Here is a 14,014-nt window from a genome sequence, read left to right as displayed (position 1 = left end):
TTCATTCAACCTGATGTTTATAAAGCAAATAAAACAATGACCTGTGCCCTGTCAGAATAATCTTTTACACAGTCACTTCCCCCCACTGGGCCTGTACAATCCTGTATTAGGAAAATACCATTTGCAAATAAGCTGATTCTAGTTGATGATACATTTATACCTAAATACAAGCAATGAGGGTCTCGCCATTTTAGCCAAACTATTGACTCTGCAGGTGCTGTTCTGCAGAAAATAGGATCTGGTTCTGAAATTAAAGGCTCTGCCTGACTGCATCAGCTTTCACTTTGGCAGGAGAATCAAAGGCAGATAATCTCCTTTCTAGCTTTTAACCCTGGAGTGAGCAGGAGTCAGTTCATGTTCAAAAATCTTCAGGGTACCCTGTCCACAGATTCCATTCAAAGCATTCTTCTAACTGGGGGCTGCTAAACTACGTTGTGTCCTAGCTCTCTGCACTACTATCTTCCACATATTCCTCAAGCCGAGGACAGCAATCAGAAATTAGGTCTATTGCACTTTTCCAAGCAAGGATTGCACAGGGACCACAGCTGGCTGTGAGCCTAGTGTGAAGACCACATCCATGTCGCTACTCTTGTTCAACAGGGCCTTATTGGGCACTGACCAAAAATCTGGCTCTTCATTTTCAGGTGTAATCCATTTTTTTAAATACAGTATTTTCCAGTGGAAAGAGGTCTTACCTAGGTCAAGCTTCATGCTGCTGGGATCAAACAAACAGGGATCAGAAGAAGAGCTTCTTACCATAAGAAGGGCTTAGCTCAAGCACAATATCTCATCATGCTTCAAACTGTGCTGGGCATCTTACAGTAGTGACCCTGTGCACTGCAGGTTCCAGCTATATGCCACACTAGGAACAGCAAAGAGACAAAAAGCACTCAAGAGGAAATAAGATAGGAAACAACAAGACAGCAGCAACACATCAGACAGGATGCGGGCACGGTGAGTCTCGTTCCTAATGTACTACAACAGAACTCTGGTTGTCTCCTGTTTGTGGCAGATTAAGTTCCCATGGAGAGAATTGAACATGATGAGTGACAACAGGAAGGTATTCTTGCCACACTGAGTATACAGTGATCCCACTGTCTACTGTATAGCACAGACATATGCCCGGGTTTAAAATTACCTATTCTGTGTGCAGCATGCAATATCGCTCTGACAGAGTGGAGGTCAGAATAGGAGTAAAACCTAACTAAGGAGTTGAAGAAAATGAGATTATGCTGTGCTCTCTATTGCACTGGACTAATGGCAAAATGAGGCAGTTTAAACCTAGCTAGGATGCATCTTTGAACATGTCACAAGTTTGAGGGCAGTGTAGATAGATCCTGGCTGGGATACACCCGGTGAACAAAGAGACTTCACTCCTTCCTCCTCTCACACAGATGCGTATGTGACTTAAAAATTTTTCATCTTCCTTCTACTACTCCTCCTGAGACACTCCACACCTCTTGCCCCACAATATAGAGTTCTGGGACAAGTATGTCTGGAAAACTAAATTTTCCTCATATGTTTGCAGAGGAGTCTCTCTGGGACTGGATAGCCTCACAGGTCTGGGGTTTTTTTTTACCTTAGCAGGTTTTATTAGGAGGGGCACAGACCTGTTCCTCTTCCAGTTCCTAATCTAGTTCCAGGGTTAGTACAGTTGTCATGAACTGGAAATCTCTGCATCACAGTCAGTTGAGGAGTATACTCATACTCTAAGAAGCTTAATAAAAGGGACCTCACACTGCACACAGGGTACTGGTAGTTACCTGGCATGATGTTTATTCATTCAAGAAGAGTAATCTTCAAGAGGGGAAGCCCCTGGTGCCTGGAAGCTTCTAATGCCCTAGAGCTGTTCGAGCCAGTGTAGTAGATTATTTCTCCAACACTAAATCTGGCCACATGGCAATTATTCAGGTAATGTTATCATTAATCTGAATGGACTGTGGGGAAAAATTATGTGTCAGTAATAACAAAACCTAGGTACCTAGAGTTGGCCTTTAAATCTATGTGAAGAGTTTCTACATAAAAGTAGCAAGATTTCTGTGCAGCAAAATTCTCAAAATATGAAGACAGATTGCTTAATGTTAATTTCTGACTTGAAAAATCATGACCTCAGAATGAAAGAGCAGAGGCAGAATAAAAACCAAAGTGTAGTATTCACATCTTGCTGATAACATATTCCTGTCTGGACATTTCCTCCTGGCTACTGCATACCCAGTAAAAGTATTCTGTAAGACTTCCAAGTAATAGAACTTTAGGCCTTTTACTGATTAATCCTGCAGGGGTTTGAAGGACACTGTCAAAGAATCATAAAAATTAAAAGCCCTATTAATTAACATCCTGCCTGTATGTCTGCCAAAAAAGGGATTATTTTCTTCATTCATTTTTCTGGGCTTTGACTCATCCAGTTTTAAAATGGATAAGGAGATCCCATTTTATTGCAAAGGAGCTCTAATTAATGTTCAGTTACAGCTCTGGAGAGTTAATTTCATTTCTAAGCTGCATCTACAGCATTGCAGCCATCAACTCAAAACCAGCAAAAGACATTTGAGCTCAGTAGCAGTTATGCCTCGTTCCGTGATGTTCCTGTGTTTTACTCCTTGTCCTTCCTTTCTGTTACTGTCCATAGGAAAACAGGATCTCTTTAGCAGTTTATCGTCTCCTGCTGCATAACCCTCTGCAGCACACTGCTGGCAGTTGCAGGGATAATTATATGGCCAAGAAGGTTCTGGCAGAGGGTAGTGCCCTGTGGCAGGAATGAATGAACTTGAAAAGAATCTTTTCATGCAGAATCCTTCTAGAAAGACATAGGAATGCTGAGAAATCAGCAGGAAGGAATGACTTTTCAATAAAACCACAGAATATGCAGGCAATATCCCAAATCTGCCTACCCAGCTCTGTCACAGCACTTTGACCAAGCCATTTAAAACTGCCATATCTCAGGTTTCTCAGCTGCAAAGCAGGAACACCGTACTCCTGACAAGGGTGTTCTGTTTCCATCTCAAGACTGGGCTTACAAGTTGGGCACTGCTAAGGCATTTTCAGACTCCCAGAACTAGTTTTAAATGTTATTAAATGCAGAAGGCAGCTGAATTCCTTAACAGAATGTGCTTCCAACAGGGCTGTGTTTTCTTAAAGGGTCTTTGTATGGTAATGTGACATTTTACAGCCTACATGTAGGCAATTATCTTTGAAAGAAAAATGACCACTCTCTCTTCATTTTTAGATTTTTTGAGACAAGGCTTTGATTAAAGCATATTTCTGGGGGAGCTGATATGCAAGGATGGAATGTGGATACAAAGCTTATTCAAGAACTGGAGCTGTTATTAAAGGTACTAGAATTAAAGGGCTAGAAAAGGCCTGAGCTAGAGGCATACCGACAGCATCAAACTCTGACACCAACTGGAACCAGTGTAGTCTGTTGTGTCTGTAGAGTATTTTTCAGTATTTCCTAGAAGGTCTTCCACAACTAGAGTGCTGCGCTCCAACACGATTCTAAGTGAATGACAGAAAAGAATAATTAAAAGGCTTGTTGTTGCTCCTTAGCATCTCAAAATTTTTTGGACTACTGTGTAAACAAGATATGCGGCATTAAACATTAATAATATCATGTTACATTGGTTTGAGTGCAAATTTACTAATAAATCTCATTGTCCTCAGAAAGAATCTGTCATTCCATGCTCCTACAGCAAATTAACTCAGTGGAGTTTTTACCACAACTCTAGTGGGAACAGGAACAGCTCTTAATGAGACAGGCTTTGAAACTGCAGTCCAAAACATGCATATCATCTCCATCCACACAGCACCTTTGCTGTGTGAGCAGGAATACTTCTTTGGCTTTAACTCACAGCCAGCAGCAGAATTTACACCAGTTGCCATGTGTATAGCATTTCTGTGTGCTGTATACATGATGTGGTTGCTTACTCAGGATTCAGGTGATCATCTGCATTTCCGGATCATAAAGACCTGATTAAACAACTCTTCAGGGTGCTTGGTAATCTTCAAACCAGGAACATACAGCCTGTATTCACAACCATCCCTACCATATTTATTTGGTTTTCCACCTGCGTTCTTTCGGTTATAATTTGATGCTCATCTACCATTCCTAAATTCCACAGTTACACCAACAAAAGAATGAATTTAGGTCCCTTCAAACAATTCCTTTAACTACTTCCTCCTTCCATACTCTCTCTCCCACACAATAGTCCTACATTTATGTACCTATAGTCGAAAGTATTCACCACAGAGGTAAAGAGGCAGGAAGACATGTTGGGTGGCAATCTGAAAAAACACAAATACATGTCTTCAAGATTCAAAATTTCAGTGTCTGTGCTGAATGTCAGTCCTTTTGAAGTAATGTTTAACCATCTGCTTTTCCTGATGTAAAGTACAGGAGTTCTGAAAAATGTCAGAGGCTACACTTAAAAGCACAAAAAATGACAACAAGCCTCTTTGTAGGATTTAGGCTAGGATCATGTGAACATAAATTGCAATCAGTCATTTGTAAATTAGAGACCAAGAGAAGATGAAACAAACCAAAATCCAGGTTTTTAAAGGAATAATTTTCCATTCAGAATGAAAATAACCCAAACCAAGTACAGTAACTTATTAATTCTTTCTCCTTCCACCTTGTATTTCCTGGATATGGTATTTCCTGTCCCTAAAAATAAAGCTTGAACCATCAGTACTACTCATTCTCTGTTAAGCAAGCAAACTACTCAGCTTTATTATGGAATAGATTGTTTCTTCCTGTGCATTTGAAGAGCAAACTAGGTTGACAGAACAAGGACTCCAGTGGGGAGTAGTAGGCTTACACTTCCCATGATTAAAGTCTGTCAGAGCAGTGAGGTGTTTATTTCACTAGAAAGCAAATTGGGTCTGGTGATGCTTAACCCTTCCACGTGAATCCTTCCTAGCGTAGGAAAACTATTCCTTCAACACCTTTGGGGGTTTGACCTGTTTTTCTAAGGAAAATGAGTCAACCTCTTCCTACTGTCACACAACTCTTTCAAAAAATTTTTAGCCAGTTTCTCCCAAATTCATAACACGGTACAGATTCCTTATTAGTGTTGTGAAACTAGACAGCTGAGTAGAGAAATGCAGGAATGCCCCTACTGGGGAACAGGCAGCAAGTAGCCTCTTTTCAGACATCAAAGGGTCTATAGGAAAGTCCTGCCTCAAGACAGAAACCTCTGCAAAACCAGGTTTCATTGGTTCTACTGCTGCTGGAAAAACTCATTTGACCTGTTAATGTCAGGTGAGAGATAAAGAGGCTGTTAGTGATCACAGTCATTGTGGGAAGCATGTAATTCAGCCTTCTAAACTGATCATAGTCCATCTTAAAGCCATTTGTTCTTCTTATCCCACAAGTCTATTTGAAAGGCTGTCCCAGAATGTCACTGCTGTGATTGTTGGAAGTTTGGAAATCTGCTCTAAAGCCAACATTGCCCTTTCACTGGAAGACCTCTTCTCTCATGCCCACCTTCCCCAGACTCTATTTATGGGTTTCCAGAACCTCTGTCCTTTCACCCTTCTCTCACTGAGTCCGAACAAGACAAATTCTGTTAATCTCCTTTGTGTTATAAACTTTCTGTTCCCATCATCATCCATTCTGCTTTAATTCTTGTCCACTAAACATGCTTGCTTAGAAGTCTACACAATCATGCCCTGTACCTTACGGCTAGCATTTTATTTCTTCTTACACGTGCTTGATCTAAGTCCTAAGATTACATTTACTTTCTTTATAGTTCTGTTACACTCGCAACTTACAGATACCCTGCTTCTTTTTCCCTCTTTATCGTTTCTAACTCATGAACTCCAACCATGGAAAAAAGAAATTCCAGTTATTAATTCCATATATGATCTTAATACTTTGAAATATTAAAAATCAACTTCTTCCACAGTCTTAGATCTTTTAGGACATTTGGTTCATTCTGTACCATATCCCAGTTTGTCATCTGATGATATCTCCCTACTTTGGACCACCAGTAATTTCATTAGCCTAAATTTCAGTTTGTGTCAATATTATAAGGAAAACTACAAATTAGATTGGTCCCAGAACTGATCCCGCAGAAGCTCTATCACTAATCTCCCTCTAAGCTGGTACTTCCATCACAATTACTTTTATCCCAATTTTAATGGATATAAACCAGTTAATCAGTCTCCACTTCTTGCAAATTTTTTTGCATATTCAAAGATTTATGCCCTTTTCAGTCTTTCAATTTCATTCCATGATTAATTACTCCTGTATATTAATACTTACAATGGTTCCAGTCTGTATCTTAGAACTACATCAGTCATACTAGCCAGTTTTACATTAATATTATCCAGTACAATCTCCTTGTCAGCCACAGATGATAATTAACATTTTTCACCTCCACAGCTATTGATTGTGCAATACAGGCTAAGAGGACCCTAAGGCTTGTATTCAATGGGAGTGATTTTATTGGGAAATAGTGTTTTTATTTGAGCTCTTCTTCTCCATAGCTTCATTACTTTCTTATCTAACTTCAGCTGGAGCCAGCTGCTCATTTCTTTAGGGCAACTGAAAACTATGAGATCGTGATGGTTTCCCTTAATATTAGGCAGCCTAGAATGAGGTGTCATCCACTGAATACTGGAGCTTCAAACTTTACTATCTCACCACCTTTCCTGATGTCCCTATATACTTACTGACAGACAAGCTGAGCTTTCAGGTTATGTGCATGAAAAGAAAGAATTTTTTTATTGGTTATAAGCTTTTATCTCAGAATTAGAATAGTGTTTCTACTGTTCTATGGAATCTGAGAAAGAATGGGTAGGGAACAGAACATGGGCAATGTATCTGACTATCCAAAAAAGAAAGGTGAGTGTGAACATGCATAAAGGACATGGAGAAAGGATCAACTAAATAAAAGTTGAATTACTTTCAGTATTTTTTAGTATAATTCAATTTCCAGAGTTCTAGGAGATGTCTGCTAGGGCTTGTTGTTTCAACCTCCTAAACAGAGTAGTAGTTTTTGAGGTTACGATGCCTGCCATCCATGAAATTAGCTATCTTGCTGAGAAAAAGAATAAACAGGTGCCTTTCTCAAAATTTCACAAGATAACGGGAAGACAAAACTTGGTCAGATTTTGTTTGATGGCATTATCTTATTACTGAACACATACAATCATTCCTCTTACAGTAGTTTTTCTTGGGAATTCACACAAAAAGTAAATAAATAAAAAAGATCTATCTTTAATACTTCTGGACACAACCAGATTGATAGATGTTGGGATTGCAAGGCACTTTTTTCCAAGAGTCAATATTCACTAATTTCTCTAAAAATGCTCTTAGCATTCAGCCTCTGTTTCAAACCATAGAAGTTGACTACTACCTCTGAATTAAATGGGAGCTATTAATGCATTAAAGAATTAAAGAGGGGTATTCCAGTAAACTATCATTTATACAGTATTTCAATGATCAATATAATTCAATTAGGATCACAATTAAAACAGGGGGGTTTTTTTTTCCCTAATAGGGAAACACATCAAAAGATGCCCAGCTTCCCTACCAAATAAGGTTCTCTAATTAGAGGAAAGAATTTTTGACATTTATCACTGTAAGGCATTTATGTTGTCCCGTCACTTATTGCCCCCAAGCTCACGGGACTTATCTTCTGGCCTAAGTGGCACTTCTTGTTTGTGACGATGGTTGAATGTAGAATATTGACCTATATGGACTATTCACCAGGTATGGCTAGTTTTATGTTCTTATATTTACATTATTAGACTCAACACTTTATATTCTGACACAGCAGGCTCCATCCCAGTGGAGCAGGAGGAATGTTAATGCTGGAATGCTGTAATATACTACATCAGCAAAAAGTCTCTGAAATGAAAGATAGCAGACTCACAAACCAGATTTGGTCATGTTGGCAGAGTTACACTAATTGTCTGAGAAATTAACACACTTCCAACTTAAATAAAACTCTCCGACATGTTCTGTAGAAAGCCTGATTAATATTTTAGGGTTTATTACCATTCTTTTGGTAAATTATTAAAAACCATAGCTCAGCAAAGCACACGGGAAGTACAGAGTGTCAGGTCAATTAGTTGTTTAAGCATTATGTAGAATTTCAAGTATTTGTTTCCAATTACAGAGTATAAACTTTGTGATTGAGGAACAAGAGGAAGCGAGGTAGGCTAGATACATACCTCTTTTAAAAATCTGTTTAAATATTTGGGAATTAGTACTCCAAGTTTTAGACTTCCCTGTCCCTACATAGCAATGGTAGTTCTGAGGCAAAAATCTAGCTGCTGTGTGCGAGCTGAGACAAATTAAGACATGTAGCCAATGATTTAATTTCTGCATGCCTTTATCATGATTAGATGAGCAAACTGACTAGCTACAGAAGCAACCACTTTGTTAGGGACTGTTTAACAATATCTCCCAAAATCTGTGGGCAGCTTGTAATTTCAGAGAATGAGAAAACAGTCATTTGCTGATGCATTCCAGCTCCTTGCTGCTGTGAGATTGTTCTCTATTGTACATTTCAAATTGATCCCTCCAGACCATTGAAGCTTTTAAAGTCCCATATATAAGGAATAATACTTCCCTTTGAAGGCTGATTACAACACAGCAGAGCTCATCAGGAAAGACAGCCAGCATAAGTATTACTCTTAATTGAGTCTAGCTTCTCCTGTATGTCTCTCCCACTCTGGAAACAGTGCTAGTCTTTCAAGCAGTATGTACATATCATTCTGGTATGTAAACACCTTAAACACACTTAGCTCTTAATTACTCCATCAGTTTCACTATATCCCTGGGTGCTTCGGTTTAAGGAGTCATGAAGTGTTTCAGCATTTCAATGGCAAAAAGATCTGTAATTATTCACAGTTTTCCCTAATGATTGTTGTGGTAGTCTCCTCATTTTTCCTCAGTCCTTGATTACTCCTTCGACAACATATGCACACCTACCCACGCTGCTCTGAAAATCTAATAAATAATCCTGAAGCAATAAAACGGTATGAGAAGATTAAGATCCTCAGTGTCATCCTTCAAAGAGATGATCAGGCTCCAGCCCATTATTCTGGGCACTATTTAATGTTCAGCTGTGCAACACGTGCCTTTGTCATTGTTTTGTCCAGGACAGAGGAAAGTTTGTCTTTCAAATTGAAAATCTGAAGAAGCCTGTTAATACACATTGAATACATTGAATTATCATGTTTTAAAATGGCTGGTCACCCTCACACCATCACAATCATCCCAGCTGACTCTAGGGAACCTCCTTTCGGGCTTGCCTATGCAGTTTGACAAAAGTCAGGGCTAAATCAATGTGTGCACTCCACAACATCCTGGAAACTCCTCCTAGGTTTCAAAAGCAAGAGCATCTTGATTCCTATTCCAAATGACAGCACTTCTTACAGCTTTCTGCTTCTTCAACAGATATCAGGGATAGAAAAGCATTAGTCCTATAACTGTTGTCTCTGTGATTACACAGTCATATTAATGTAACCTAAATCCATACCAGCACAGAAAAGGATGGTCCTGCCCACCTCCACATCACTAAACATTCATTCCCACTATGTCCTTTCTCTTAGTATAAGCCTACACACAGGTACATGGTGAGCTAGATCAGGTAACTGGTCTGGCAGAAAAAGGAAGGAGAAAGTCATGGAAAGGCAAAACAAGGAAAGAGGGAAAGGAGACAGAAGAGAAGAAAGAGGAGGGCGTGGAGGAGTATAAAGAGGGAAGAAGCTTTAACAGGATGACTTTCCTTATTTAGTTTATGATAATGCTAGTGCCTTATCAAGAGAGAGAGAGGAATGCTTCCAGAAGCAGAAAGGATGGAGGGGGCTACCACTCTCTATGGTGAGCATGGCCTGAGCTATCTTGAACTGACTGCTTAAGCACAGCTCATAAGTCAAAAATCCCAGGATTTCTGAACAAGTCAGCAAACCCGCTACACAGGACCATCCTGACTTCATAGCTGAGACACCTCTCCTTTACCTCAGAGTCTGAAATGAGTAGGCAAATGAACTGACATTTCAAGTAAGAAACACAAAATACTTTTAAGACAGTGTTGATTATAGAAAAACCTGATGAAAGGGAGGAAGGAGTACCAAAAATGTAGATCGGCATAAAGGCAAGCTGACAATACAATTCATCAACTAACTAAATAATTTCCAGACACATTTTGAGCAAGAGAAACATGCAGATATCACATTGTTCTCCATTCTCAATTAACTGGGACATTATATCTTGGTCTCCAGAGCATTAAGCATAGGCCTCAGCTAATGATCAAATTGGCAGTACAATGCTGTGATAATGTAAAGTAATTCACATAAGTAGTTCTAATAGCTGGCATTTCTTCAGTTATTCCAAGAGACTCTCAAAGTTTTTCACATGAAGAATGAATTATGGTTCACGAGAAGCTGATAAAGTAGAAAACAGGTGCACAGTTGGAACACAGAGACACAGGGTGTTACTGTGTGTAACCACGTAACGTACTAAAATGGTAGCATCATGTGGGTTATCCATCTATACCAAAATGTAAAATCTTGAATGTCAGAATCAGCACAAGCAGCAGTTACAGTGGCAGTTACCACTACTGGCTGTTGCAGTTTTTGGATGGACACACTTCATGCCACTCTGAAATGGCTTGTTCCATCTGCCACCTCTGTCTAACATTTCAAATACTGGCAAAAAAGCATTATCTAGGAGGTATACAAAGTAACTTTATGATCCAATGTTTACCCTTTCCCCAGAGGCAGGCCCTAAAAAGATGTTTGGTTAGCCACAAAAATGTCACTGGAATATGGCACCTTCCATGCAATTGCTGATTAGTTCAGGGAACAAGACAAAAAAACCCAAATGTTCTTATAAGAACCTGTATATTTTTCCTTTACTACTTTCAGAACAGTAAGACCAGCCACACATCCTCTGGCAGACTGCTTTCTGCTTTGCACCACGGAGACAAATTTATACATTAAGAGATAGTGGAAACCTCCAGGAAGAAGTCAGATTTCACTCTCTTCTGACTGCCATTGCAGAAACTGATATGCCTGATGACACTGATAGGTAGGTTATGGGTTTCCCTTTTTCCATTGCCTGGGTCTGCAAGAAATTTAAATCCTTTCAAATAATTTAATAATACTGTTTAGTACCACTCTGATTTCAGTTAAAGCAGAACCAATTCTCTAACTTTTCAGCAAAGGCTTTACTAAGAAACTTCATTTACTGAAAGTTAAGAACATGTTTTTCAGACAGTATCTGTCTTTTCAAATGGTATTGCCTAGTGTTTATAGTTATCACCAAAGTATCAGGGCACTGGTATGCAAGAAAGCCATTATTTGTACTTATTCTTATAGAGACCAAGGCCATACTCAAGTTGGTGGAATGCCATAGGTCATAGGGTGAAAAAGGGTGGCACCTGCAGAGAGGCTTGACAGGCTTGTGAGGTGGGCCTGTGCTAACCTTATGAAGTCAAAGCCAAGTGTAAGGTCCTGCACCTGGGTTGGGGCAACCCCAAGCACAAATACAGGCTGGGCAGAGACTGGATTGAGAGTGGCCCTGAAGAGAAGGACTTAGGGGTGCTGGCATGTAAGAATCTCAGCATGAGCCGGAAATGTGCCCTTGCAGCCCAGAAAGCCAAGCATATCCTGGGCTGCATCAAAAGCGTGACCAGCAGGTCAAGGGAAGTGATTCTCACCCTCCACTCCACTCTCATGACAACTCACCTGCATTCAGTTCTGGGGTCTTCAGCACAGGAAGGACATGGGTCTGTTAAAGTGAGTCCACAGAAGGGCTGCGAAGATAATCAGAGGGCTGGAGCACCTCCCATACAAGGACAGGCTGAGAGGATTAGACTTGTTTAGCGAAGAAAAGAGAAGGCTCTAGTGACACGCAGAATCACACTTGACAGCAGCACTGGTGTGCAAGGGGAAATTTCTCCTCCTAGCTTGCACACTGTATTGTCTAACAAGCAGCTACTTATAGTGTAAAACCATACATATTCATTAGGCTATTATAATTAGTTTGCTAAAAGGGTGTTACTATTACAATTATTTCCAGGAACTTATTATGGCAGTGTTTCAAACCACAGAACTGGTTAGCCTTGGATAGTCGCCTTTCTCACTGAAGCACAGCAGCATAGCTCCGGCTTGAGCACCAGGCAGTCCTGATAAGGTGTCCTTGTTTTGAAGGATGCCCTCAATTCTTGTTGCTGAATGCCTCTTTTGGTTAACCTTTTTACTCCCTGTTTCACCAGGAAGACCTTATAGCAACCTTCCAGTACTTAAATGCAGGCTTACAGGAAAGCTGTGGAGGGACTCTTTATCAGGGAGTGCAGTGACAGGACAAGGTGTAGTGGTTTTAAGCTGAAAGAGGGGAGATTTAGATTAGACATTAAGAAGAAATTTTTTACTGTCAGGGTAGGGAGAGACTGGAACAGGTTACCCAGAGAATTCATAGAAGTCCTATCCCTGGAGGTATTCAAGACCAGGCTGAATGAGGCTACAAGCAACATGATCCAGTGGAAGGATTCCCTGCCTATGGCAGGGAGATTGGAACTGGGTCTACAACTGCCTGGTTTAGCTTCTGACCAAGCTGGGGGTGGGGTTAAATCCTTTGAAGGGTTATCTATTCTCCTTTTTCACATACGCAAGTGAACCAACCTTCCCGATATGCCAATTCAGCAGCTTGGCTGCTATTAGATAACTGTTAGTTAAGTTTCCTACCTTACTGTCTTTTGGTACATGTGACAACTTCTTTAAGTGAAACTGTTCTTAAAACACAGTGGAACATGAAACATTCCACTTGGATGCAAGGAGCAGAGAACCAACAGGTGTAAAATTGAGCTTTTGCCTTGTTACATAACGCAACTACTGCAATGTGCACCACTGTGACTAGACTGGGCCAAGATGCAGCAGGATACGTCGCTGCAGAAACCATCCTGTGCCAGAAACACAGCATTGACTGCTGCATAATACCCTCTGCAAACACTGCAGAGGATCACTTTACCTATCCCACAATTTCCTCTGACTTCCCAGAAAGGACAAAGCTTTCATGATGTACTTTATTACATCATCGTCTTCAGTTCATTCTAGTTTCTCTACTCTACACAAAAATAGATGTCAAGTTTTTGGGAGATCTGTGCACAGTTTTTCTTGGCAATGACTCACTGCAGCTCCACGGGGATGCACATCTTTCCCCACAGAGCCAGAGCACACTTCACACATAATTTAAAAGCAAGAGATCTTGAGAGTAAATAGAGAGAGCAGAAGGAGTCTCATATTCTGGAAGAAGAATTCATTGGTTTAATCTTATGTTTTCTAATTCTGGATGCTTAGCTTTGCAACTCTAAAATTATTTTCAATGGAAAATTGACATTGAAACAAAGATTACATATGCACAGATCTCCTCGTGAAATTGTAGAAAAGCATTGCATGATGGCAGAGGAGAAACATAAATTAAGAGGACCAAAACCAAGCTGTAATTTTATAGTGGTCTACCAAAATTTTGAGGGCACTGATGCAGAGGAGCTCATCTCCAAATTTTCACATGGTTTTAATTTCACAAAAATTAAATGTATTACAGTTCTGCAAGAGCCAAAGCCACAACATCCTCTCAAAAAGTCTTTGGATTATTTCTCAGTGCCCTTAAAGGGGGATTGTCATCCTGACCTGCAGTGAACCTCATGTTGCAAGACTAGGCATATTTCAGTTATTTCACTAGTTCCCCTGTCATTTTGCTTAACTTCTGACTTTGCTGTTGTTTTACTCACTACCTTTATGAGGCTCACACAGATGAAAAAGCAATGGCTTTTTTGAGTCACAAAGATAAATGACCATATTGGTCAAACAGTAAGGATATCTATATTTTAAGTGTAACCAGACTGGAAAAGGGAAGATTAGTAAGAGGAAGTACTTTTTAGTAATAATCTCTTGGTCAGTTTATGCATTATTTCTACTGTCAGATGAAAGCATTCAGGTAGAATTTTATAACCATATGTTCTTGCAGTGGGAAGCCCCAGATCACTTTGCTTCCACACAA

At 39.9% G+C, this 14,014-nt stretch overlaps 1 protein-coding gene across 2 annotated transcripts in view; it reads left to right on the top strand.

The window, feature by feature from the left end:
* C1QTNF4 (C1q and TNF related 4) overlaps positions 1-14,014 on the top strand; it is a 100,688-nt gene that overhangs the window by 24,968 nt on the left and 61,706 nt on the right. Inside the window, exon 1 of one of the 2 annotated variants that reach the window (XM_054068549.1) lies at positions 11,014-11,041. The exons of the other annotated variant lie outside the window; for it this stretch is intronic. Within the exon in view, the coding sequence (XP_053924524.1) occupies positions 11,029-11,041 (13 nt within the window). The 5' untranslated portion in view covers positions 11,014-11,028. Of the gene's footprint in view, positions 1-11,013; positions 11,042-14,014 lie in introns of those variants that run through there. 2 annotated transcript variants of the gene reach the window in all.

This window comes from Cuculus canorus, chromosome 5 (genome assembly GCF_017976375.1).
Source record: "Cuculus canorus isolate bCucCan1 chromosome 5, bCucCan1.pri, whole genome shotgun sequence".
Taxonomy (NCBI): domain Eukaryota; kingdom Metazoa; phylum Chordata; class Aves; order Cuculiformes; family Cuculidae; genus Cuculus; species Cuculus canorus.
This window is presented reverse-complemented; position numbering and strand designations above follow the sequence as displayed.